Below are 27,421 nucleotides of genomic sequence, written 5' to 3' on the forward strand. Positions count from 1 at the left end.
CACGCCCGTTGTACCCAGAGATGACCGAATTGTTTGCAAAATATCTGTAGATCTATGGCTGCGAGAAGAAAATCATAACCATTAACCCAACTCTTATGTATAGACATGCGCTATACAGCAGCCTCTAGTAACATTTAGGGTATGTGCGCACGTTGCTTTTTACCTGCTTTTTTGCTGCTTTTTCTTCTGCGCTGTTTAATGCCAAAATGGATGTGTTCTTCTATTCAAGCAAAGTCTATGGGAATTTGGGTTTCTTGTTCACACTATGTTGTTCAAAATGCTGCCTTTTTGTGGCAGAACTTTGGTCAAAAACTCAGCTTTGCAGTGCAAAACCCAAATGGCAAAAACAATTGACATGTTGCTTCTTTGAAAAGCTGAGTTTTTGACCAAAGTTCTGCCACAAAAAGGCAGCATTTTGAACAACATAGTGTGAACAAGAAACCCAAATTCCCATAGACTTTGCTTGAATAGAAGAACACATCCATTTTGGCATTAAACAGCGCAGAAGAAAAAGCAGCAAAAAAGCAGGTAAAAAGCAGGTAAAAAGCAACGTGCGCACATACCCTGAGTGTCTGATGTTCTTACATGTCTAAAAAAACTTGCAGAATTTAAAGAAACTTTAAAATATACAAAATATAAAAAAAGGAACAGAACATTTTCCAGTCAAATACAATTACTCACAAAAAACACAATCAAACGCAGGTTTGTGGGTCCACGACAGTCAACTGTAGCCCCTTATACCACAAAATCCAAACATTTATATGGGATAATTGTCATTTAACTATGCGCCCATATAATCAGTCCCAGAGGAACAGTAATGGTGTCTCAGATCAGCACGAGCGCCATTTAACTGTTGCATTTCCAAGTGTCAAACACAACCATGCCTCAATAAAACAATCTTCCATCAGTCTCTTCCCATACCAGTCCATGCCATTACTTCCGAGCATCATCCAAGCCTCACAGCCCTGTCAATCATTAAAGTGCAAGTATGCATCTTGGAGATAAAGTGAAACTGTACAAAAATAGAATCCTCTCCACCCTTATGTGTATCATATTGTTCCTCAGGGATTCAAACAGAAAAAATAAAAATATATTGAATGATATGGCCATTCCCTGTGCCATTCATAAAGTGTGTGTGCGTGCTCTAGGAGATAATAATGAAGGCGTGAGCAGTGGAAGCCGCTCCAGAAAACTCAACTTGTAGAAAGCAGTTCATGATACTGATCTACTAGCAGCTTATGGCGAGTATGGTGCTAGTCACACTGTGGCATATGGAGGAAGTAGCATCAATGCAGAAAGATGGGATGGCGGTGCAAGAGCACAGACCGGATCAACTTAAAGAGGTTATCTTATACATGTGTTTGGTTTTTTTTTACTAAGTGCCTGAAAACTAAACAGGCAGGTATTTAAATGCAAACTGCCCGTGTGCTGTACCCGGCACCGAGCAGCCACTGACCGCTCCATGCCAACAGAGCAGCTCCTCTTCTGGCCTGTGACTGCTGGAGCCATACTGATTGATAGTTTGCTCGCACGGTAAGGCTGCAAAGAGCCAGCATGATGTCGGCAGTCACGCCCCATCAACAGAGCAGAGTGGAGAAGAAGCCGCCACTCAATGCTTAGTCAGCAGAAGCCACCATCAAGAGCAGTCTGTGACCACTCTTGTGCCAGCTTTCAATCAGCATATCAGCAGTCACACCCAATCTACAGAGCAGAGCGGAAAAGAAGCTACCACTCAATGCTTTGTCAGCAGAAGCTGTCATCAAGCCATCAAGAGCAGTCAGTGACCACTCTTGTGCCAGCTTTTAGTCAGCATGTCGGCAGTCACACCCAATCAACAGAGCAGAGCGGAATATCCGCCACTCAATGGCGAAAGCGCTGAAATCGCCATCAAGAGCAGTCCGTGACCTCTCTTGTGCCAGCAGGGATCAGCACCGGGCAAAACAGGCAGGTAGTTCGTGACTACATATTAGTGCTTAGGCACATAAATACTGAATAATCACTTTAAGCATAATGAAAAACATCAGGTCTGAAGATTTAGAAATTAAGGTTTGAAACCTTATTGGATTGGCAAACAAGATTCAACTGTACTCTTGCTGTGGCATACCCATTCGTGGCATACCCATTCCTGCATTAGGCAATGAATAGCAATCTGAAGCCTCACCATATACCACAGAGTGAATGTCACGTATAATACAGCAGGAAGAGATGTAAAGTATGCGCAATATCTCCGAAAGTTTCAGGGCATAGTACTGCATCCGCAAGCAGATGGGGCAGGCAAGGCACCACCTACCTATCCATTTTTAGGCCTTTATTTTTAAATTTATGCAGTTTGGCTAACATCTAAAACAATATAAAACTAAAAATCAACTAAAATGTCTGCAAAATGAAAACAATTATAAAAAAAAATAATGTTTTATGTAAAACTGAACAACACAAAATAAGACTTGGCGGCGTACAAGCAGTTCCAGCTGTGCACCCCGCAAACTGAAATGAACCGGAGGCTCCTTGCTCAACTCTTGGTTAGAAAAGAAAACGAAGAACAAAATAAAACCCTTTGGTGTTTATCTGCGTTTCCAGTTTGATTGAATGCGTTCTGACAGAAGCAGCTGCGGGCTCTAGCACTTGGGTCCAAGGAGAAGACGTTCGCAGACAAAGTTCAGTAATGGAGCACAGAACGCAGAAAATGACAAGATGATCACTTGTTGACTTGGCAGGCCTTGAATTGCCCATGAAACTCTGGATCACTCATGCTCTGCAAAGAGGAGAAGAGAAATGCGTCAATGCACGTAAGCCTTGTGTAATTTAGGATTAAAGCATGCAGCAGAATGGAAACATTACAACACACCAAAGCATCAGGCGAAACACAAAGAAATGAAGGATGGTGCACCTACAGCCACGTGAAATAAAGCATGGCAGAGTTATGATAACTAAAAGGAATCTGTCGGGAGGTTTCTGCTTTATCTGAGAACAGCATGATGCACGGGCAGAGACCCCGATTCCAGCCATGTATCACTTCCTGGGCTGCATGATGTAGTTTTCTTAAAAGCCCCACTTTATCTACAACAAATCTAGAAGTTCTCTGAATGTCGAGCTCTATAAAACCCCACCTACAGCACTGATAGTGTACACTGTGCATAGGCAGAAAGCTGCCAATCAGTGGAGGGGGCTACGTTATTCAGAGCTCATGAATATCAAAGACTACGTGGCAGCAGCTTTACTAATTCTCTAATGATAAATTCACTTTTTTTCTTTAAACAAATTATCATAACTGCAGCAAGCAGCTCAGTAAAGGATACATTGCTAGAATCAGATTCTCAGTCGTTACTTTATGCTCCCATTAAATTAGACCAGGGGTCTCAAAACACAAAGCCTGCAAGGCACATGAGTCCCCTCAAACTGCTTCTGGCGACCCGCAGGCACATGGACCCAGTAACTATCGTGGCCGATGCATGGGGCCACAGCAGTCAGCGCTTTATTTCAGATGAAAATCTTGCCGGCACTGCACAGTCACTCTCTCTCCGCACAGCTAGCTATTCCCAAAGGCAGCCACCGACGGGTGTGACCTCAGCTGCTCGCCTCTGATTGCACAACTATTCCAATGGCAGCCGCTGGCCAATGAGGGCTTGACTCTCCGCAGCACCAGTAGAACAGTCAACTGAATTTCAGAAGAAGCCCTGACAGTGGCTGCGCGAGTGTGTGTGCGTGCGCATATGAGTATGAATATATTATCTAATTATATATATATATATATATATATATATATATATATATATATATATATATATATATATATATATATATATATATATATATATATATATATATATATATATGTGTGTGTGAATATATACGAGTGAGTGAATATATACGAGTACAAGTATGTGAGTGTGTAGAATGGCACAACTGAGGAGCAGAATTGAGGAGCAGAATGGGGACATTGCTACAAGAAGGGGACCTACATGGGCACATTAGTAATGGGGGGGGATTACTATAGGATGGGCACATTACTACAAGAATGGGAAAAGTATGGGGCCAATGATGGGCACATTACTACAAGAGGTTGGCCAAAATTACTATAGGCTGCTAATATGTTAAACTGTATTACTTACAAAAAGGAAGGGGGGGGGGGACAAAAAATAAAGCACAATTTTATTTTTTTTTCACCATCAGTTTGTTGGGTATTTTTGTATATTCAAAACAAAAAAAGTGCACATTATAATGTACATACAAAAAAAGATCCAAAAAGGTGGTGTATAGGAAAAATTTTAAAAAAAAATATAATAATAATATAGCGTAGTACCAATAAAAAGGTCACTTTGTGCTGAAAAGAATGCGGCCCCCCTAATTATCTTTTTTTCTATGTGTGGCCCTTGCACCCAGCCAAGTTTGAGACCCCTGGATTAGACAGATTTCCTTTAGGGTGTTTATATAGCAATTCATGTTTATGATTTTGCAACACTATTTTCGCTAGAAAGACTATCCAGGCGTCCATTATTGTACATGTTCACACATATGAATTCTCCATGGCATAATTTACTAGAGGTCAGTGACAGACCACAGTGATGACATGCTCCTGTGCACCATGTGTGTGCATTTATTATATGTATATACACAAAACACCTAACAATCTGCACTACTATGATGGAAACACCAAGCATGCCAAACAATCATGAATGTAGAGGATCGAACAAGGACGCAAAAGTGCAGACTTATGGGTGTGTACAATGTGTCATCTCCTATCACAGGAAGAACATTTTTTTTTTAGAGGGTCACTTTACATGAGAAGGGCGGCCAGCATGCTCTCAACCAATTACCTTCTAAATAACAATAGGGTAGCCAAAGAGACCCAATGACAAACTGAGAGCCTTTAAAGGGAGGGGAAGAAATTGGAGATTAATCTCAGGGGGTGTCAACCCACCCTTAAAGGAGGACTGCATGGTGTGCAGAATAACTATTGGGCACAGATTGTGAAATGGGTATGAAGTAAATCGGGAACATGAAGGAAAGTCTTATAAATGGCTACTTACTAAAGGTAAAAGCAAAAAGGGCAATGGGATTCAATCTAGCAAGGATCACACAAGCAGGCCAGGAGCCTCATCTTTATAAGCAGGTTAGTTACAGTTGTTGTACTTGAAAAAGGTGTTAATAAGTGGAAGAGAAGAATGGAGGTGAAAGTAAAAAGTGAATACTTACAGGCAAGCCTTGCCTAGTAAAGGCTGTAAAGAAGAAAATGGACCAAAGTAAGAAGAGGTCAAAAGTCAGAAGTTAGATTTAAAAAAGCAGAGAGAAGACACAGGACAAAGAGACAACTTGTAATTTCTAGGAGTAAAATATTACACTACTTGTGATCGCATACTCCTCATACTATAAAGGATTGTACAGTTACATGGACTTGATCAGAGGAAGATACCAACCTGTGGGGATTGTACCGCAGATGGCTCCTGAGAGGCACAGCCCGACAGAGCAGCACCGAAATCCTCAAAGCTGTTGATCCGCGCTTTCTTTGTTGGTTCAGGACTTGCAAGAGGGGTGACACTATTACGTCTCATCAGTGGAGTGGGACCTTTCTTACAATCCTGCAGAATGTGAAGAGGCACATATAATGATTATTGAAACGCAATCTTCAGATTACTCTATCCATTGGGCCAAGTCACCTGCTGTAAGGCTTTTATATTCCCGATACGGATTTCTAAAAAGCGACAATATAACAGCTCACCTCTTGTCTGTCCACGTGGGTGTTAACAGCATCTACACTGAAAGTGACCGTCTCGACGCGGCATCCTGAGAACAGGAAAAAAGTCAATTAGATCCACAACTACAATTCATATGTTATATCTGATACATGTGTGATACTAAAGAATAATGCAGTAATGGGGCTTTAATTTTATTGTAATCCAGAGAAAATTTTCATTACCCATTCTGGAGTTTTGGAACCCCAACAATTTTCCTTGGCCCTACACCCCACCAGATACTTTCCCAGTCTCACAATGAGACACTTACCATATGCAAATGGAGTCAGTTTTAGCATTGAATGTAGCGGACACTTCAGATACGGCATTTCATCTAGAAAAAGTTTATAAAAGAGTTACAAAAGATTAGGATAATGCGTAAATAATACAGCACAAGTCACAGCGACAGTATACAAAATACATGCGGAATACTGTCATACCTGCAGATTTATCCAGAAAATAAGACAGGAGGCATCTCATAATGGCCTGATGACAAATAACCAGGACATTCCCTTGTCTCTCCAGCTCCATGATGACAGGTTCCAGACGCTGCACGAGATCCTGGTACGACTGCAGCAAACAGAAGAATAAAGCGTAAATTCCACAACGGGAAACAGGCAGTGCTGGGATCTGTGACCTACAATAACACTGTGCTGTAATGTGCACAGAGCACGAATAGGGACCACTCACCTCTCCTGATGGGTAGCGGTAGTGATATTTATCCTGTGCACGCAGTGCATACTCTTCTGGAAACTGTTCTTTTATCTCTTCGTAGGTCTTTTCTTCACAAACGCCCTGGGCGATCAAAGGACAAATCAGCACTATAGCAGGAGGCCATGCACATTAGACAGAAGCTCATCCTGCCAGTGGAGATGTAAAGTACACACTGTACTCTATACTGGTTCTTACACTTTATCAAACTGGTCTTATCTATTGGTAGCGGTTAAATAGATCCATCTTGGGAAGGATTGATCTATAAAAATTGTGGACTACTAAAGAAGGGAATTTTGTTACTTACCGTAAATTCCTTTTCTTCTAGCTCTTATTGGGAGACCCAGACGATTGGGGTATAGCTACTGCCTCCGGAGGCCACACAAAGCACTACACTAAAAAGTGCAAGGCCCCTCCCCTTCTGGCTATACCCCCCCGTGGTATCACGGGTTCTCCAGTTTTAGTGCCAAAGCAAGAAGGAGGAAAGCCAATAACTGGTTTAAACAAATTAACTCCGAGTAACATCGGAGAACTGAAAAACCGTTCAACATGAACAACATGTGTACCCGCAAACAACAAAAAACATCCCGAAGGACAACAGGGCGGGTGCTGGGTCTCCCAATAAGAGCTAGAAGAAAAGGAATTTACGGTAAGTAACAAAATTCCCTTCTTCTTCAGCGCTCTATTGGGAGACCCAGACGATTGGGACGTCCAAAAGCTGTCCCTGGGTGGGTAAAGAAATACCTCATGTTAGGGCTGCAAAACAGCCCTCCCCTACGGGGGTGTCACTGCCGCCTGCAGGACTCTTCTAGCTAAGCTGGCATCCGCCGAAGCATAGGTATGCACCTGATAATGCTTGGTGAAAGTGTGCAGACTGTACTAGGTAGCTGCCTGGCACACTTGTTGAGCCGAAGCCTGGTGTCGTAAAGCCCAGGACGCACCCACGGCTCTGGTTGAGTGGGCTTTTAGCCCTGAAGGAACCGGAAGCCCCGCAGAACGGTAGGCCTCTAGAATTGGTTCTTTGATCCATCGAGCCAGGGTGGCTGTAGAAGCCTGCAACCCCTTGCGCGGACAAGCGACAAGGACAAAAAGTGCATCGGAACGGCGCATGGGCGCCGTGCGGGAAATGTAGATTCTGAGTGCTCTCACCAGATCTAACAAACGTAAGTCCTTTTCATACCGGTGAACCGGATGAGGACAAAAGGAAGGCAAGGATATATCCTGATTAAGATGAAATGAGGATACGACCTTAGGGAGAAACTCCGGAATGGGGCGCAGCACTACCTTGTCCTGGTGGAACACCAGGAAGGGAGCCTTGGATGACAGAGCTGCCAGCTCAGACACTCGCCGAAGCGATGTGATCGCAACGAGAAACGCCACCTTCTGTGACAGGCGAGAAAGGAAACTTCCTTCAGAGGCTCGAAAGGCGGCTTCTGGAGAGCAACTAATACCCTGTTGAGATCCCAGGGCTCTAACGGCCGCTTGTACGGGGGTACGATATGACAGACCCCCTGTAGGAACGTGCGCACCTTAGAAAGACGTGCTAGACGCTTCTGAAAAAACACGGATAGTGCCGAGACTTCCCCCTTAAGGGAGCCGAGCGACAAGCCCTTTTCTAACCCCGATTGCAGGAAGGAAAGAAAAGTAGGCAATGCAAATGGCCAGGGAGACACTCCCTGAGCCGAGCACCAGGTTAAGAAAATCTTCCACGTTCTGTGGTAGATCGTAGCAGAGGTGTACTTCCTAGCCTGGTTCATGGTGGCAACGACCCCTTGGGATAATCCTGAAGACGCTAGGATCCAGGACTCAATGGCCACACAGTCAGGTTCAGGGCCGCAGAATTCCGATGGAAAAACGGCCCTTGGGACAGTAAGTCTGGCCGGCCTGGTAGTGACCACGGTCGGCCGACCGTGAGATGCCACAGATCCGGGTACCACGATCTCCTCGGCCAGTCTGGGACGACGAGTATGACGCGGCTGCAATCGGATCTGATTTTTTGCGCAGTACTCTGGGCAAGAGTGCCAGAGGTGGAAACACATATGTGAGCCGGAACTGCGGCCAATCTTGCACTAAGGCGTCTGCCGCCAGAGCTCTGTGATCGCGCGATCGTGCCATAAATGCCGGGACCTTGTTGTTGTGCCGAGACGCCATTAGGTCGACGTCCGGCACCCCCCAGCGGCGACAGATTTCCTGAAACACGTCCGGGTGAAGGGACCATTCCCCTGCATCCATATCCTGGCGACTGAGGAAGTCTGCTTCCCAGTTTTCTACGCCCGGGATGTGAACTGCGGATATGGTGGATGCTGTGTCCTCCACCCACATGAGGATTCGCCGGACTTCCTGGAAGGCTTGCCGACTGCGCGTCCCTCCTTGGTGGTTGATGTATGCCACCGCTGTGGAGTTGTCCGACTGGATTCGGATCTGCTCTCTTTCTAGCCACTGCTGGAAAGCTAGTAGAGTAAGATACCCTGCCCCGATTTCCAGAACATTGATCTGAAGGGTGGACTCCTGCTGAGTCCACGTCCCCTGAGCCCTGTGGCGGAGACAAACTGCTCCCCACCCTGACAGACTCGTATCTGTCGTGACCACTGCCCAGGATGGGGGTAGGAAGGATCTTCACTGTGACAATGAGGTGGGAATAAGCCACCATTGCAGAGAGTCCTTGGCCGTCTGGGAAAGGGAGACTTTCCTGTCCAGGGAGGTTGACTGCCCGTCCCATTGGCGGAGAATGTCCCCTTGCAGTTGGCGCAGATGAAACTGCGCAAAGGGAACTGCCACCATGGCTGCCACCATCTTCCCTAGGAAGTGCATGAGGCGCCTTAAGGGGTGCGACTGGCCTTGAAGGAGAGACTGCACCTCTGTTTGCAGTGAACGCTGCTTGTGCAGCGGAAGCTTCACTATCGCTGATAGAGTGTGAAACTCCATGCCGAGATACGTTAGTGATTGAGTCGGTGACAGATTTGACCTTGCCAAATTGATGATCCACCCGAAAGTCTGGAGAGTCTCCAGCGTAACATTCAGGCTGCATTGTCATGCCTCTTGAGAGGGTGCTTTGACGAGTAGATCGTCCAAGTAAGGGATCACCGGGTGTCCCTGAGAGTGCAAGACTGCTACCACTGCTGCCATGACCTTGGTGAACACCCGTGGGGCTGTCGCCAGACCGAATGGCAGGGCTACGAACTGAAGATGGTCGTCTCCTATCACAAAACGTAGAAAACGTTGGTGCTCCGTAGCAATTGGCACGTGGAGATAGGCATCTTTGATGTCTGTTGAGGCAAGGAAGTCTCCTCGAGACATTGAGGTAATGACGGATCGGAGGGATTCCATCCGGAACCGCCTGGCGTTCGCATGCTTGTTGAGCAGTTTTAGGTCCAGAACAGGACGGAAGGAGCCGTCCTTTTTTGGAGCCACAAAGAGATTGGAGTACAAACCCTCGCCCTCGTTCCTGAGGGGGGACAGGGATCACCACTCCTTCTGCTCTTAGAGCGTCCACCGCCTGCAGCAGGGCATCTGCTCGGAGGGGAGGTGGGGCCGTTCTGAAGGATGGAGTCGGAGGACGAGAACAGAACACTGTCCTGTGCACGTGAGCACAATGTCCGTCACCCACCGGTCTGTGACCTGTGGCAGCTAAATGTCGCCAAAGGCGGAGGAGTCTGCCATCAACCGCGGATGCGGAGAGAGAGAGAGAGCTGAGAAACATGAGGAGACCGCCTTGGTAGCGGTTCCTCCGGCTGCCTTCCTTGGGCGTGATTGAGCCCGGCCGGAATCTGAGCCCGTCTAAGGTTTTGTAGCCCTTTTGCACGAGGACAATTGGGACCTGCCCGAGCTTGGGAAGGACCGAAAACTCGACTGTACGTTTAGGACAGCATTAATAGGGTAAGTCGCAGTGCAGACATTACGGGGTTACGGACGCCTCTGCGGTACAGATGTACATGTGCTCAAGGCCAGCTGCGCAAGAACAGCTGAAAAGGTTAGGTTGCCTATACGGCTGTGAATGCCGGAGCAACCGACACGCCGATAGCCTCCTAGACAGATTTCAACCAGAGTCCATCTGTCTGTGAATGGCATCTTTAATTGAAGCCCCATCTCCAGTGCAACTATGGCTCTAGACGCAAGCCTGGAGATTGGAGAATCCACCTTTGGACCCTAGGTCCAGCGCTTGACCACGTCAGGGGAAAAGGGATAACGTGTATCTTAAAAACGTTTGGAGAAGACGCTTATCTGGTAAGCGTGGTGTTTCTGGACTGCTTCTCTAAAGTCAGCGTGGCCAGAAAAATACTCAATATCCGTTTGAGATACTGAAAAGGGACTTCTCCTGCTGTGAAGCTGACTCCTCCACTGGGGGAGCTGAGGGAGAAAGATCCAACCTTCCATTGATGGACGCTATAGGATCATTCCGTATGGCGTTACCATCCGGTGTATCCGGATCGATAGCGATTTCAGGATCAAAGTCCTGGAGAGCTGCCTTATCATACAGAGAGTCCTCCTGGGACCCCCCCCCGTTCCAAATGAGGTTGGTCAGGAAGATTGCCCATGGCCTGTCTGGACTGCAAGTCTCTATCTTATGACAATATATCTGTCGAAACTGCAACTCCGTCCCTGTCCTTGGACAGGGATGACAGGTGGTTTCTTTGGCCACGACTAGTAGAGACCCCGGCAGACGAAGTGCTAGAGACCCCGGCAGACGAAGTGCTACAGGGGAGCATGCACACAAAGGGACGGTGTCATGAACAGCATCCCATGTAGTAAAAACAGCACTGAAAATCTGTGTTGCTTTTTTTTTTTTTTTTTTTTGCCGCTGCCGACTAGCCATCTAGAAGTATATAGCCAAGATTGGTGACCGTACAGTGCAATGTATAGCATACAAGCATAAAGTACAAATGAACACTGCAGCACAAGCAATACAAGCAGCATAGAAGCCTGTGCCCTGGCACCTCTGCTCTTCTGCTGCTGTAGACTAGTCATCTAGGGGAATATAGCCCAGAAGAGTGACCATACAGTGCAATGTATAGCATACAAGCACAAGTACAAATGCACACTGCAGCCCATGCAATACAAGCAGCATAGAAAAAAACCTGTGCCCCAGCACCCTTGGTTTTCTGCTGCTGTAGTCTAGCGATTCCAGGAGAATATAGCTAAGACTAGCGACTGTACAGTGCAATGTATTACAAGTATAAACACAAATGAACACTTCAGTACGTGCAATACAAGCAGCCTAGAAAGCCTGTGCCTTAGCACACCTGCTTTCCTGCTGCTGATGCGTCGCTCTCCAAGCGGGCATATAGCGACCTATGCAGTTAAAATACACATGTACACACTGCAGTATATATTGGGGTCAGCACTATGTGTGCCGCTTACCGCCCGCCTATAAGCGGGTGTATGGTCGCCACCGTCCTGCCTGGTTGCCGAAAGTCCGAGCTCGGACTGCAGTAATGGCTGCCGGCGTCTTCCCCAGCTCGTGTGAGGAGGGGCGGGCCGTGGGTGTGCCCCAAGTCAGAGCGGGAATCCGGCGTCCGACAGTGTGCAGTGAGAGGGCTGGAGCATGTAAATAAGGCTCCAGCCCTCGGCGCTGCTGATTGCTCAGCGTCTGTCTCCTTCCCTGAGTGACAGGGAGGGGGGCGGGAACGAAGCGGCACTAGGCCGCAGAAGCCGGGGACTGGATTTATAAGCGCCGCCGCCGTAAAAGCGCGGTCGGCGCCCAGTCCCCGGCGAACTACAAGTCCCAGCCGCGCCGCCGCTCCCGGAGCGTCCGGCGCGGTAGTTCCCAATACACAAAGTCACTCAGCAAAGCTGCAGTGACTGTAACCCTTTACTGTCCCCGGCGCACTAGCACACCCAGCAAGTCTGGAGTGTGCTGTGTCTGTGTGTCCGGGGACACAGAGTACCTGTAATGGTGCAGGGCCATGTCCCTGAACGGTACTCCAGCTCCGTATCCAGCAGGTTCAAATGGGTCTGTGGATGGAGCCCGGCGTCAGAGCTATGAGGCCGGCAGGATCCCACTTCCTCAGAGCCCCCCAGGGGGATGTGGAAGGAAAGCAGCATGTGGGCTCCAGCCTCCGTACCAGCAATAGGTACCTCAACCTTACAACACCATCAACGGGTGAGAAGGGAGCATGCTGGGAGCCCTATATGGGCCCTCTTTTCTTCCATCCGAAATAGTCAGCAGCTACTGCTGACTAAAATCTGTGGAGCTATGCATGGATGTCTGACCTCCTTCGCACAAAGCTTGAAAACTGGAGAACCCGTGATACCACGGGGGGGTATAGCCAGAAGGGGAGGGGCCTTGCACTTTTTAGTGTAGTGCTTTGTGTGGCCTCCGGAGGCAGTAGCTATACCCCAATCGTCTGGGTCTCCCAATAGAGCGCTGAAGAAAGGCGTACATTTTTAAACAAAGCTAACTACCTTCCAAACAATGACAGTCTTATTATTGGTCGGCTAACAATGATCCTTCAGTGTAAAAATTTTCCTGATAGACCAAAACTAAGGTTGGAGTCACACTTACAAGTGACTCGCACATCGGCATAACCCTGCACGGCCGCACACTCTCCTGACAGGAGCGGGTTGGCTGCATGTATTTCTATGCAGCCGAGCAGCTCCTGTCAGGAGAATGTGCGGCTGTACCAGGTGATGCCGATGAGAGTCACTCATAAGTGTGACTGCGGCTTAAATCATACACTATGATAAACTTAAGACTAAACTGTATAGCCACCTTAAAAAGGGAATCTGTCACAAGTTTTTACCACCTAATCTGAGAGCAGCATAATGTAGAGACAGAGATCCCAATTACAGCAATGTGTCACTTACTGGGCTTGCTTAGAACAGTGATTTTTCTCAAAAATCGCACTATCAGCAGATTAACACTATAGGACTAGTAAACCTGCTCCATAATTATGAGCTCTGTATAACCCTGCCCTCAACGCGAATTGTCAGCTTCTGCCCATGCACCGTGTACACAGAAAGCAGCCAGTGGTGTGAGAGGGGTTATATAGAGCTCTACGTTCAAAGAATTGGTATATCTGTAACAGATTAAAGAATCAAAATTTGCAGAACCCAAAATGGACATCACTGGAATCAGGGTCTCTGTCTCTATATCATGCTGGGTAGTAAAAACCTGGTTAGAGATTCCCTTTAAGATTTGATACTCTACATTTAAAACAGATGGCACAAGAATGAAAGCCATTACATGGCACATAATCCAGAAATCACATTATAAGAAGATATAGGTTAAATGTAACCAGACTTCATGTATAATTATGCTAATATTCTAACTTACAGAATCAAGCTCATTTAAAGCCTTCCACTGCTCATAGGGCGCATGCAATGCTTCAGCCGTCTGAATCGTTCTCTTCAGCTGACTAGTCCAGACTTTCAGCTCCTTTAGGTTCTGGTCCTCAATGTATTTCTTCAGGGCAATGAAAACTAAGATATAAAAGGAAAGGCTCTGTATGGAATCATTTTGAACTAAAAATGTATGTTTGTATCAAAAAGCAAAAAAGAAAGAATATCATTACTTACAGCAAGATGGAATTGCAGCTGTATATTGCTGAGGCCAAAAAACTACTACTACTCCAACAGGATACAGCTAAACCCCCACTAGGTGGAGGCATCACAGGTGCAGGGGGAGCCATTCACACTCACTTCCAAATATGGAGGAGGTAATGGCTGGATGGTAAAACTGCACACTAGTGGCTTGCATAGAGCACTGTTCACACTAGCAGACGCACACTCACAAACCCGCAGCCTATTAGGTGACGCCCATACTATTAGATCAGGCGGGCTGCCAAGCCGTACCCCCCACTGCGCGCTACATAAGGACAGAAACTCTAATGGCAAGGCCGAACAAAAAGGGGCCTGGCTGTATCTTGTACAAAAAAATATGAGGTTTTTGTTAGCGTTATGGCCATAAGACGTATGCCTACAACCCTATATATAATATCAAAAAATAAGGAAGATAGTATGGGCGTCACCTAATAGGCTGCGGGTTTGTGACTGTGCGTCTGCTAGTGTGAACAGTGCTCTATGCAAGCCACTAGTGTGCAGTTTTACCATCCAGCCATTACCTCCTCCATATTTGGAAGTGAGTGTGAATGGCTCCACCTGCACCTGTGTTGCCTCCACCTAGTGGGGGTTTAGCTGTATCCTGCTGGAGTAGTAGTAGTTTTTTGGCCTGAGCAATATACAGCTGCAATTCCATCTTGCTGTAAGTAATAAAAATGTATGTTTGAAACATTTTAAAATTAAAAATTTGCACCGTTCGACTTTCACAGCCTCTGTCTTTATATAAGTTCAACATTGCTGTCAAATCAATCAAGAGGAGATTTTAAAACACAAGGCAGGAGTTAAACTGTCCCATTGGGCTGTGAGAATGAGCTCACTGAGGTTTGCTCAGTTAATCCCTTCCTCAGTCAGCAATAGACAGTACAACAAAGAGGCTATAGAAGGCAAAACCGTGAAAAGTTTTAATGAGGCACATTTAGAAAAATTTTTAGACAAAAACAAGTTCAAGAAAAACAAACACCTACATCGTCATACTATTTAATGCAGGGTGACACAAATAATACAATACAGATCGTCTGTTTAGCATTAATCACCTTCTTGCCCCGTTGCGATAAGCCAGAATCGCCACCGATTTTCCCCTGGACATTGCACTCGCTCTCCCCAGCTCTACATAAGTATATGCAGCGGGGCTGGACGTGGATATTCATTAGATAGTACACGATTTTGCTTTGGATGTGATCCGTTACTTTATTCACCAGGAACCTTCGTCCAACATCAATGACAATAATCATGGAGAGGTCTCTGGAGAAGAGAAGGGCAGACACATTTAATGAGATATATTTCTCGAGTTACCGACACTAAGAGCCAATTTATGAAAATGTACTTAGTCAGCATCTCAAAGACGGTATGACTTCATTGTGGATTAGTGTGCTCATATAAAACTACTAGAAATACTTCATGTGTAAACTAATAGCAATAAAAGCCTGGGCAGGACACAAGCGTTACCTGTCATGAGTGTCCGGATCAAGGGGCTCGTACATGTTCTTGTAGCAGTTGATCCTCTTCATGAAGTCATCCAGTGCTTGTATTGATGAACACCCTTTGTAGTCTGGGCTGGATAATTTCACTTCCTGCAAACATCAGGACACAATATTTAATGGAGATGACATTGCAGATATTAACACAGTCATCACCTTGTCAGATTTAGTTTGTGTTTTTTGTTGGTTTTTTTTGTTTGTTTTTTTTTTCATTTTTGATCCCCCTCTTTTAAGAGCAATAACTGAGTACATAGATACCAAAACGTGTGAGATAGAATTTTTTTGCATTTAAAGTGATTAAAAAAATAAATAAATGTTTGCTTTTGACAATTTTCCACGAACCGCGTTTTTTTCCCCTCAGGATCTGGGGCTAACTGGTGGCTTATTTTTTTTTTATACCATTTTTGGTTATGTTATGATCTCCTCTTATTGTATTTTATTGCGATTCTGCAATTTAATTTTTTTGTAAGGCTATGTGCACATGGGAGCTCGGACCTGCGGATTTATCTGTATTTTCTAGATAAATCCGCAGGTTTTAGCAAATACAGACACTCCCCAGGTTATCCTATAGGACATGGGGAGTGTCAGTGTCCATGATGCGGTATGTGCGGTTGCGGAATATGCCGTGGATGTCCCGCAGCTGCACATAACTGCATGTCAGTTATTCCTGCGGACGTCCCGGCCCTCCAGTATGGAGATAGAGGGCGGTACGTCCGCAGGTTTTACGCAGATATTTCGCAGCTATGGATAGCTGCGGATTCCGGGGAGCTGTAGCGGGAAACCTGCGGACGAACCAACGGATATATCCGCAGGTGCGAGCTCCCGTGGGCACACAGCCTTACGCTGTTTACCGATCAGATTTATTACATTTTAGATTTTGATATTAGTTTCTGAATGCGGCGATGCAAAATGTGAAAGGGGGGGGGGGGGGGGATTTGGGGATTTGAGAGGGTCGGTCAAGTTTTATTTTTTTCATATTTTAATTTTTTTTTATTGTATTTACTAGTCCCCTTAGAGGACTTGAAGCTACTATGCATAGCAAAAATTACAATCTACAGGAAATGAGTCTTAAAACAGACACGGGTCATCAGCTGACCCCTATCTGTGATGAGAACTCATCGGAACACCCCCGATCAGATCACGGGAGCGTGGAATGGCGTGCTCCCTGTCGGCGTATGGTAAATCACGCTGTCATAGATTGATCAGATGTCATGTGCAGGGAAGATGCAGGCTTGGCGTGTGAGCTCACATCAAAAGGTAAGGAGACGACTTATGACATCTCAGTAAGTACATCATAGGTAGTGAAGGGGTTAAGATATGTTCAACGATCTAGAAGAAGACTCACCATAACATTGCTGGCAACAACCGACGGATCATCACATATAGATTCAATAAAGAATACCTAATAAAAATAAAAATTAAAAAAAAAAATAAATAAATTTAGTAATATATTTTATAGAGTTGCAAAGAGTTGACAGATCCTAACAATCATTATTTATTGATGCCGTTAAGTTATAGGCAACATCACTATAACTCAGTGGCAGAGTTTATAGTGTATTCACAAATGAAATCAAATGCTCCAAGGTGTACAACTACGGACTACCGCTATATAACAGACGGCCACTTCACCATTGCACATTAGTTACTTTTCACCAGGATGCCGCTTTTGTGACAACTAACCTTGAAATCGTTTTCTTTGGCAAAATCGATAATCATTGATCTTCTCTCTCTTGTTGTATTTGTAGCATCGAAAACCTACAAGACATAAGCGATCATGTTTACTTTCTAGTATCTAGAGTGTTACCAACCACGAAATCCAAGTACGGAGACTTACAGCGATCTGGCCCCCTTCTTCTGTTAAGTAAGACTTCACGTCTGTTAAAGCAGCTAAGGCACATTGTCTATGGGACAAAATAGAAAGCACCATATGAATGCATAGAAAGATTGAAACATCAAGTCTTCAAAAATACATCTGAGGGGACCAATAGTAAATATAAAAAAAAAAAAAAAAAAAAAAAAAAAAGTAGCTAATCACTGAGGTTCTGACCGCTGGCCCGCTCCTTCAGTGATCCTGAAACCAGGGCTCTGGAACATTGAGAACGGAGCTCTGCAGCCCTGTCCTGAAGAAAGCAAAGTGCGCTTGCGCAACTTCCGTTTCCAGAAATCACACATGCACACACTCCTCCATTCAAGATAAGGCTGCAGAGCCAATCTTGGGTTCCGAGGAGTCAAGCCTCCAGTGATCAGGACATTATCCCCGCATCTTACAGATCCCCTGCTATTTTTTAAGGGAATAAACCTGTAATGACAAACTATATAAGCGCCTTATTACCAGATAAACAATGGATTATTCCAATATGATGAATGTTAACAGACCAACCTTCTGACTTTCATGGCTTCCTGGTTGTCCGCACGAAAGAAGTCAAAGGAGCTAAAATCCTTAACAGCTTCTCGCCTGTACTCCCCAACATTAAACACTGTGAAAGAGAAGAACATTCAAGTCTGCAGTATAAGTTTACCCTGAAAAAACTTCAGCATCACAAAGAAGCCCATTATTAAAAGGATAAAAGCTGTAGAGCATTTTCAGTCTAGACCACACAGCTCAAGGTTATAGTAGTGTGGCTAATGAAGAACAGGCCTATACGTTCCTCTGCAGCATTCACCATTATAGAAGAACTTGCACAAGTAGCCCCAGTTATGTATGGTCCAATTAGAAAAGATATCTCTTACCTTTTGTTGGAACGCCACTCCAGTTGAGGTAACGAGTAAGTTTTTTGGAAATATAAGTCTTTCCACGAGCTGGCAACCCCACCATCACAATCACAGTGGGAGAGTTCGCAAGATGGGGTCCACCTACTGAAGAAGAATATGGAGAATTAATGAACAATTCCCATATACGTTAGTATTAGTGTTCATTACTAAACTGAAGGCTGCTATTTATGTAGTAGGACAATGAACTGTGCTACTATTACAGGAATAAGCTGACTAATCTCCCTGCGGGATATAAAAGAAATGGGAGAACTATTGACACAGCTATTGGGTCAGATAATTGCTTTATCCCAGACAGCACATACTGTCTATTATGTGCCGGAAACTTGGCACTGATCAACATTCCTAACACATTCGGAAAACACACATGTGAGGGGCTACCGGGCGCAAGTAACCGACACTGCAGAGAATACCCACGCTTATGGCTTGGGATGGGTTTTGACCAAATGGTGGTTTGGCTGGTACTTCTCTAGGGAGACTGTCACCATGAGTAGTGCTCCCATGTTCTCTATGGGACATCTCTGGATCTGGCTTATCTCAGGGAGATCATAAGGATCATCAGTCTGAAATCATACATGCCAAATCTATATCTCCGAGAAAATAGTGTGTCCGAGGCCTCCATACACAGACCATTAGTCTACTGTCTTCAAGGTTCATTTATGGGACCTTTTTCCTCATAAAATTTTATTTGTCCAGCTACATGAGACCCTTCCAATGTCCAAAGCAAATTAACAGCAGGTGTAGGCGAAGTGTCCAGGACCTACATCACATCTAACAATACCTCAACTTCAGAGAAACTTCAATATATAAAACTAAACAAAAAAACAAAACAAAAAAACAAAACATAAACCCAATTCATGTTGGTCACAAACAAGACTCACAAAAAACTAGATTCTACTATACCTCTTCTAAGAGGAGCTAAGTATTTCTGACAACACGGTGGACCAGACTCGCATCTCTTGAGATTGAGCGTTTCCATGAGAGGAGTAGAAGTGTGCAGAAATGAGCGCTGTGCCTTGGAGTGAAAGCCTCATGTAGGTCATCCAATATATGAATATGCGTCATTCGCATGTAATCCGATAAGATACAGGCCATTAGACCCCACCTCTATACATCAGGAGTATACAGGATGGGGGAGATCACTCTGGTACCAAAGGACTAAAATAGCCCATCAAGGAAAAACCAATCCACAGAAAATACAGTCATCTTGTTTAATTCTAAGCAGATCATCCTAAATAAATTACGTACAAGCTGTAGAACTACAGATGACTGGATGTGCTACTAAGAACAATGAAGCACTAGAATTTGGCTTAAGGCTATGTGCGCACTAGTGCGTTTTGCCCGCGGATTTACCCCGCGGATTTGCCGCGGAAATTTCTTGAGAAATGTCTGCAATCTTTGTGCAGACATTTCCCAGCAAATTCTATGGTAAAAAAAAATAGCTGTGCGCACTGGTGCGGATTTTTCTCGAGAAATTTCCTTGAGAAGAATTTCTCGAGAAACTTTCTTGAGAAAATGAACATGTCCATTATTTCCGCAGGTACCCTGCGGATTTCGGCAGTAGAGCCTGCAAAAATCCGCAGGGAACCACCCGCGGGAAAATCGCGGCTATTCCGCGGCAAATCCGCATGCGGATTTGGTGCGGATTTTTCCCAGAGGTCCGGAAATCTTTCACTCCCAGAAGTTTCTCAAGAAATTTTCTTGAGAAACTTCACATTTCTAGTGCGCACATAGCCTTAGGCCCAGTCACACACACAATGACTTACCAGCGATCCTGACAACGAAACGACCTGATAAGGATCGCTGGTAAGATGTCACACAGTAAGACCTTACCAATGACGCAGTAACGATCTGCGACCTGTATAACCATCTCGGCGGTGGTGGGACCCTGTTAGGTCGTTGGTAGGCACCAAACACAGCGATGCGTTCTGCCCAGCAGGACATCGCCTTGGAAGAAAATGGTCCGGACCATTCGTTAACGACCGGCGATCTCACAGCAGGGGCCTGATCGCTGGTAGGCGTCACATAACGAGATCGCTGGCAAGATCGTTGCTACGTCACAGAAACTGTGACTTGGCAACGACCTCGTTCGCGATCTCGTTGTGTGTGACGGGGCCTTTACATTAACCAAGACACCATGTGTTGACTTGAATATTTGCTTACAGGCTTCCAAGGCCACAATTCCCTGCCCTGAGGGCTTCTCATGACTCCAGGCTGATTTCCTGCCAGCCATATTCACATCACCGTTGCACCTTGCTATGTAATCTCTTCTGATGATGATCCAAGAAAATGTTCCACTTCACCAGGTAAAAACGAGAGACAGGTCAAGAAGAACCAAATGGAACCATTTCTGGGACTGATGGGCTAGAGCTGACCAGGACCCAGGCTCAACATCATGGCAGTCCACCAGGCCTACAGAGGAGGCACCACACGGATGCCAGCGAATGAGCACCAACTTGCAGGACTCTAATCTAGAACACAGTGCCATCCGGATTGTGGAAACGTAGCCCAAGTCCAGTACATGACAGGAACTCCTAATAGCCAAAAGAGAGATATATCTATATATCTCTATAAAAAATTGGGATGCCATTCAAGTCTACAGATATTATGGTTGTGAGAAATAAGAACAGGAAGCCATGGCATCAAGCAGAACTGGCCGGCAGCCTCCGTCACGAGGCCAGCAGAGGACTATCTGACTTGGCAGTTTATACAGGTAACTTTACAGGGTTACTGAACCATGAAGACTACAGACGTCACTTCAGCTCATTAATAACTGCTGGGGATCTGGACCTGTACTCCTATCGGAAATCCAGTCTGACTGGAAAGTTACTCCGAGGGATGACTGAATCTGACAGAACCCGCTGCAGAGGGCACGGAGCAGACTGCTTTTAGCTCTATAATCCGGACATTACCTGATCCATGGTTACACGTGGCGCAGGATTAGTAAACTGTCTCGCCACCTCAAGACTTTCACCACCCATGAGCGAGACACATGCACCAGCGATCCCAGCACGCATTCCTCCTAATATGCTGGAAGGTTTTGTCAGGTTTTGTTTTTTTTTATCTTTGCAAATGAACGGTCTTTACAGATATATATTTTTCATTGATTTTTCTATATCCAAATTATTCACTTCCCCTGTGCACCCTGAAGCGGGTCAATAAACCCTTCCATTTAATGGGATGGGGTCAACGTGACAGGTATACAGCCTATAAATGTGATGGGTGATGACATTCACTCCACGCTGGCCGGCCGGAGCACTCCTCATGATGGCAGTGCTCCCCATCTCATGGATTTTTAGGACTGGCTCATAGAGACACTAAGGGGCACTTTGCACACTGCGACATCGCAGGTGCGATGTCGGTGGGGTCAAATTGAAAGTGACGCACATCCGGCATCGCAGTGTGTAAAGCCTGGATGATACGATTAACGAGCGCAAAAGCGTCGTAATCGTATCATCGGTACAGCGTCGGCGTAATCCATAATTACGCTGACGCAATGGTCCGATGTTGTTCCTCGCTCCTGCGGCAGCACACATCGCTGTGTGTGAAGTCGCAGGAGCGAGGAACATCTCCTACCGGCCTCACTGCGGCTTCCGTAGGATATGCGGAAGGAAGGAGGTGGGAAGGATGTTTACATCCTGCTCATCTCCGCCCCTCCGCTCTGATTGGCCGCCTACCGTGTGACGTCGCAGTGACGCCGCACGACCCGCCCCCTTAACAAGGAGGCGGGTCGCCGGCCACAGGGACGTCGCACGGCAGGTGAGTGTGTGTGTGAAGCTGGCGTAGCGATAACTTTCGCTACGCCAGCTATCACCACATATCGCTGCTGCGACGGGGGTGGGGACTATCGCACTCTACATCGCAGCATCGGCCTGCGATGTTGTAGTGTGCAAAGCCCACCTAAGGGCTTGCACCAACCCTAAGGCCACTAAACAGCAGTATTTATTTAGGCCAGCACTTGTGCCTCTTCAGCACTTCGAGTACACTCCTGATCTTACTGATGCTGATTAAGAGACTGTGCACTACTGGACGACCGCGTATTAAGCGGTGGCTGATTGACGGCAAGCTTGTCTGCTGGAGGCGTCCCGTGAACGCTGCAGCCAGATACCCATAACAGATTCACCTTGATAACGTAGTACCATAGAAAATACCAGCTCTGAAGCTAGGAGAATCATAAGGCAGTTCTGCACATTAAAAGCTGTAATCAAGGCTTCCTGCAAACTCATCAAAGCCCTTTACTGGAACCTGGATAAACTATTTTTTTTCCCCAAAAGTGGTTGAAAATCTGTATCAAACTTTACTATAACAATAAGAGGGTTTCATGTCAGTCTTAAGGGGAATCTGTTACAGGGTGTTTGCTCCCCTATCTGAAAGCAGCATCATACAAGGGCAGAGACCCTGATTCCAGCAATGTTTTACTTACAGTAATTGTGATACAATCATGGTTTTATCTGCACAGATCTCCAAATGTTGAGCTCTATGACACTGCCCAAACCACTGATTGGCAGCATTCTGTGTATATGGGTAGAAAGCTACCAATCAGTGGTGAGGTTGGGGTTATACAGAGTTTATGAATATGGAGGACTACCTGGCAACAGGTCTACTAATCCTCTAGTGATAATCTCCTGCAGATAAAACAGTGATTTTATCAAAACTACAGCAAGCACACTGCTGAAATCAGGGTATCCGTCTCTACCTTTCGCTGATCTCAGATGAGGTGGCAATTCTGATGACCTATTCCCCCCAAGCGTGCTTGCCTATATGCAGCCAAGCCTCTTAGGCCTTCCCCGCACATTGATTTTGGTCATTCATGTTTTATGCTCTGTGTGGATAGATAAATATCTTGTCTTTTGCACACCGATGGCCTCAACTGAGATTAAAAAAACAAATCTGTGTGATTTTGATCTGACTCCTACACCAACAATCGCCTCTTTATAGTAAACTTTCTCATCATAAGGACTCCTGCCCCCTTTACGGAGTCCAATCCACTTAGCAATGAGACAAAAAGGTAGTAGAAAAAAAAAAAAAAAAAAAAAAAAAAAAAACCGCTAAGTGCGCACGGTGTGGTTTTTTTACGCTGTGTTTTTGGCTGCTAAAAACGCACCCATGGCAAGAAAACGCATCGGTAAAAATGCATGCGTTTTTAGCGTGTTTTTGATCTATGCGTTTTTCCAATGCATCATATGGGGGGGTGGGGGGGATGCAGAAAAACGCAGGAAAGAATTGACATGTCCATTTTTTTTAAGCTCAAAAACACAGCTTTAAAAAAAAAAAAAAAAAAAAAAAAAAAGTTGTGTGCGGACAACAAAAATGAAAACTCAGACTTTGCTGGGGAAGCATAGTAATGCAGTTTTGAGCCCAAAAACACACCCAAAAAACGCGCAAAAACACACTGTGTGCACATAGCCTAAACGTCCCCAGTGTAATGCGATAACTTTGATACCTCTAAAGGGCAATTGTTAGTGACCTGACACAAGGACTACAGCTATAACTCAGAATGTTAGATGGCACAGTCCAATGTCTAGGGGCACCAAGTGCCCCAAGGTGCGGACATGGAAACAAAGTGCCCAGAATCTCTGCTAGACGTCCTCTGCTTTTCTAATAGATTTGGGCAATACCTATGTACACTAGCAGTACTGATTATTACTAGGGGAGACTAGAGTCCAGAAAAATCCATTTGCATACACAAAACAGGTACTATTTCTGTCCATTACACTCCATTGTATCCCACAGGAGTGTTGCCGGACACTTCCTAGCCACAGTAAGGGTACCGTCACACTTTAGCGATGCAGCAGCGATCCCACCAGCGATCTGACCTGGTCAGGATCACTGCTGCATCGCTACATGGTTGCTGGTGAGTTGTCAAACAGGCAGATCTCACCAGCGACCAGTGACCAGCCCCCAGCCAGCAGCGACGTGCAAGCGATGCTGGGCTTGCACGGAGCCGGCGTCTGGAAGCTGCGGACACTGGTAACTAAAGGGGGCTTTACACGCTGCGACATCGCTAATGCGGAGTCGTTGGGGTCACGGAATTTGTGACGCACATCCGGCCGCATTAGCGATGCCGTTGCGTGTGACACCGATGAGCGATTTTGCATCGTTGCAAAAACGTGCAAAATCGCTCATCGGTGACATGGGGGTCCATTCTCGATTATCGTTACTGCAGCAGTAACGATGTAGTTCGTCGCTCCTGCGGCAGCACACATCGCTATGTGTGACGCCGCAGGAACGAGGAAGCTCTCCTTACCTGCCTCCCGGCCGCTATGGGGAAGGAAGGAGGTGGGCAGGATGTTACGTCCCGCTCATCTCCGCCCCTCCGCTGCTATTGGGCGGCCGCTCAGTGACGTCGCTGTGACGCCGCACGGACCGCCCCCTTAGAAAGGAGGCGGTTCGCCGGTCACAGCGACGTCGCCGGGCAGGTAAGTATCTGTGACGGGTCTGGGCGATGTTGTGCGGCACGGGCAGCGATTTGCCCGTGTCGCGCAACAGATAGGGGTGGGTACCCACGCTAGCGATATCAGGACCGATATCGCAGTGTGTAAAGTAGCCTTTAGTTACCAGTGCACACCGCTTAGCGCTGCCTCCCTGCACTCGTAGCCACAGCACACATCGGGTTAATAAGCAAACCTTTGCTTATTTACCCGATGTGTCCTGCCGGCTCGTGTGCAGGGAGCAGGAGCCGGCACTGGCAGCGTGAGAGCTGCGGAGGCTGGTAACGAAGGTAAATATCGGGTAACCACCTTGGTTACCCGATGTTTACCTTGGTTACAGCTTACCGCAGGCTGTCAGACGCCGGCTCCTGCTCCCTGCACATTCAGGATTGTTGCTCTCTCGCTGTCACACACAGCGATGTGCGCTTATCAGCGGGAGAGCAACAATAAAAAAACAAACCAGCGCTGTGTGTAACGAGCAGCGATCTCACAGCAGGGGCCAGATCACTGCTCAGTGTCACACACAGCGAGATCACTAATGAGGTCACAAAAACCGTGACTCAGCAGCGATCTCAGTAGCGATCTCGCTGTGTGTGAAGCACCCCTAACACGCAGGGCCAGAGATATGGTGGGTGATAGCTGTACTCACACCTGGAGCCTAGGGGGGCACACATGGCACAATCCCACATGGGAAGACCTGTGATAGATGGAGATTTTGTAATGGGGGCCACAAGTTACCCCACAGACTACCATCGTGCTTGAGCAATCTGCACCTATATCCATTATCTGTGGCCACTGGTCCAGTGAGGGAGCAGCTCCTATTACTGGCTGATGTCCGCACTCACAGGGCCTACATCAATGATCCTGCACCGGGCTCACTAATCCAAAGAAGAGCCATGGCACTAAGAGGCTGAGCTCCATCGCCTATCCACTGGCCTCCTATCCACTGGCCACCTATCCACTGGCCACCTATCCACTGGCCACCTATCCACTGGCCACCTATCCACTGGCCACCTATCCACTGGCCACCTATCCACTGGCCACCTATCCACTGGCCACCTATCCACTGGCCACCTATCCACTGGCCACCTATCCACTGGCCACCTATCCACTGGCCTCCTATCCACTGGCCACAGACCCTTGTAATGGCACGTGCACATCATTCCCACCATACCATGTACATACATTACACACCCAGCACAGACGCAATGATGACTGCTCCCAGCAGTGACAATGGATGCCTCAGCACTGCTCATCCCCCACTGCTGGGATTGGAGTCCGTGAGTCATCAGCTGGGTGATGCTTCCCCCCTCCCCCACACCAGGTACCACTACCACCCTGTGCCAGCCAGGACCCGTGGTCAGCTGGGTGATGCCCCCACCACACATAAGTCACGCTGTGTGCCACCCACGCCATACCAATCCTGCAGTGTGGATGCCGCCACCTGCAGGGAATCCCCGGTGATCCCACCAGGACCATCTGGATCCTCACCCCAGCACCTACCATTCATGGGCACCGCGGGCATCTCGTCCTTGGGCAGCCAGATCTTCTTGATCCTGTTCTGCATGAGCTCGATAGGCATGGCAGCGGGTACAGGTGCTGACAGTGTTCACGTGGAGGGGCGCTCGCAGAGATAATCTAGCAGTGGTAACTAGCGGGCAGCCATGGCACAGGTGACAGTGTAATGTCCGGTGTCTCCGCGCTGAGGGCACAGTGTAATGTCCGGTGTCTCCGCGCTGGGCACAGTGTAATGTCCGGTGTCTCCGCGCTGGGCACAGTGTAATGTCCGGTGTCTCCGCGCTGGGCACAGTGTAATGTCCGGTGTCTCCGCGCTGGGCACAGTGTAATGTCCGGTGTCTCCGCGCTGGGCACAGTGTAATGTCCGGTGTCTCCGCGCTGGGCACAGTGTAATGTCCGGTGTCTCCGCGCTGAGGGCACAGTGTAATGTCCGGTGTCTCCGCGCTGGGCACAGTGTAATGTCCGGTGTCTCCGCGCTGGGCACAGTGTAGTGTCCGGTGTCTCCGCGCTGGGCACAGTGTAGTGTCCGGTGTCTCCGCGCTGGGCACAGTGTAGTGTCCGGTGTCTCCGCGCTGAGGGCACAGTGTAATGTCCGGTGAATCCGCGCTGAGGGCACAGTGTAATGTCCGGTGTCTCCGCGCTGAGGGCACAGTGTAATGTCCGGTGTCTCCGCGCTGGGCACAGTGTAATGTCCGGTGTCTCCGCGCTGGGCACAGTGTAATGTCCGGTGTCTCCGCGCTGGGCACAGTGTAGTGTCCGGTGTCTCCGCGCTGAGGGCACAGTGTAATGTCCGGTGTCTCCGCGCTGGGCACAGTGTAATGTCCGGTGTCTCCGCGCTGGGCACAGTGTAATGTCCGGTGTCTCCGCGCTGAGGGCACAGTGTAATGTCCGGTGTCTCCGCGCTGAGGGCACAGTGTAATGTCCGGTGTCTCCGCACAGGGCAGGCAGCAGCTCTTCCTCTATCGCTTCTCCTCTCGCATCTGAGAGAATCCCACACTCTGCAAAGCAGAAAACCCCGGCCGGCAAAAGGCAACGTGACACCAGTGACGTCACCGCCAGCGTCCCACCCTCCGACGTCACTGCACGCTTCCCACCTGCCTCTGTGCTGCCACCTAGCGCCCACTCCGCCCAACTACCGGCAGAAAACTGCAGCGAGCTGCACGTACCATGTAACCCCTGACACGCTGGATCTTCTATGGAAGTAATAAACTGTACTATAATCTACATT

The 27,421-nt window shown here is 47.2% G+C and overlaps 1 protein-coding gene across 1 annotated transcript; it reads right to left on the bottom strand.

The window, feature by feature from the left end:
• Nucleotides 1–483: 483 nt before the first annotated feature.
• On the bottom strand, nucleotides 484–27,153 carry PFKFB3 (6-phosphofructo-2-kinase/fructose-2,6-biphosphatase 3). Its single transcript, XM_075345326.1, has 16 exons — nucleotides 26,179–27,153; nucleotides 18,206–18,331; nucleotides 17,856–17,952; nucleotides 17,310–17,376; nucleotides 17,156–17,230; nucleotides 16,821–16,877; nucleotides 15,444–15,568; nucleotides 15,032–15,239; nucleotide 14,165; nucleotides 13,714–13,859; nucleotides 6,420–6,524; nucleotides 6,170–6,299; nucleotides 6,001–6,063; nucleotides 5,717–5,781; nucleotides 5,415–5,576; nucleotides 484–2,752 (listed from the first exon to the last, which is right to left on the bottom strand). The coding sequence occupies exons 1-16, from the start codon at nucleotides 26,255–26,257 to the stop codon at nucleotides 2,696–2,698; spliced, it is 1,563 nt and encodes a 520-aa protein (XP_075201441.1). The 5' UTR covers nucleotides 26,258–27,153; the 3' UTR covers nucleotides 484–2,695.
• Nucleotides 27,154–27,421: the final 268 nt, after the last annotated feature.

This window comes from Anomaloglossus baeobatrachus, chromosome 4, assembly GCF_048569485.1.
Source record: "Anomaloglossus baeobatrachus isolate aAnoBae1 chromosome 4, aAnoBae1.hap1, whole genome shotgun sequence".
NCBI lineage: Eukaryota > Metazoa > Chordata > Amphibia > Anura > Aromobatidae > Anomaloglossus > Anomaloglossus baeobatrachus.